The sequence below is a fragment of the Acanthisitta chloris genome, unplaced genomic scaffold (genome assembly GCF_000695815.1).
Source record: "Acanthisitta chloris isolate BGI_N310 unplaced genomic scaffold, ASM69581v1 scaffold21987, whole genome shotgun sequence".
In the NCBI taxonomy this organism is placed as follows: domain Eukaryota; kingdom Metazoa; phylum Chordata; class Aves; order Passeriformes; family Acanthisittidae; genus Acanthisitta; species Acanthisitta chloris.
In genome coordinates, this window is record NW_008683439.1 from 2,852 (window position 1) to 3,460 (window position 609).

The following is a 609-nucleotide window of genomic DNA, read 5'->3' on the forward strand; positions in this document are numbered from 1 at the left end:
ACCGCGGGGACCCTGAAGCTAACCACTCGCCGTGACCAGGGCCCAAGGACTCCCCAAAAGCTGTCTGCCCATAGGGACAGGCTCCCCACCGCCAGGCCGTGACGTCCACCTTACCTGGAAGTGGCCCCGCACGTACTTGGCCATGGAGTAGTCGTTGATGTCGAGTGGGAGGGTGAGCTTGGAGTCAGGCTGCAGCGCCGGCGGCGGCACCAGGACCACGCAGCCAGTATTCTTGTCCTGGGCAGCTGTGGCACAGCAGGCAGCTACAGCATGACCGTGGGGATGGGGACAAGGGGCTGGGAGTAGTGGAGGTGCAGGACCTGCTCACCTGCAGCGGTCTGCAGCAACCCCATCAGCTCAGCCGGAACCTCCAGTTGGGTGACATCCACCACCTCCCTCCGTGTCAGCTCCTACCACCACAGCACAGGGATGTGCCCACTTGCCACGCTACTCCCTGCCCTAGCACCCATGGGTGCCTTGGCCAGGAGCACAGGGATGGGTGAGCACATGGTATGGACAAGAGCACAGCAACGTGTGCTCCCACCTGTGCTGCTGCAGGCCTCTTACCTGCTTCATCCTCTCCCTCTCCTCCTCGGCCCGCCGGCGAGC

General features: G+C 64.0%; 1 protein-coding gene across 1 annotated transcript in view; it reads right to left on the reverse strand.

Moving 5' to 3' along the window:
- LOC103806263 (unconventional myosin-XV-like) overlaps positions 1-609 on the reverse strand; it is a gene marked incomplete at its 3' end in the record, with an annotated part of 9,963 nt that overhangs the window by 2,745 nt on the left and 6,609 nt on the right. The window contains exons 23-24 of the mRNA XM_009078944.1: positions 321-410; positions 115-237 (exon numbers count right to left, since the gene is read on the reverse strand). Of these exons, the coding sequence (XP_009077192.1) occupies positions 115-237; positions 321-410 (213 nt within the window). The remainder of the gene's footprint in view (positions 1-114; positions 238-320; positions 411-609) is intronic.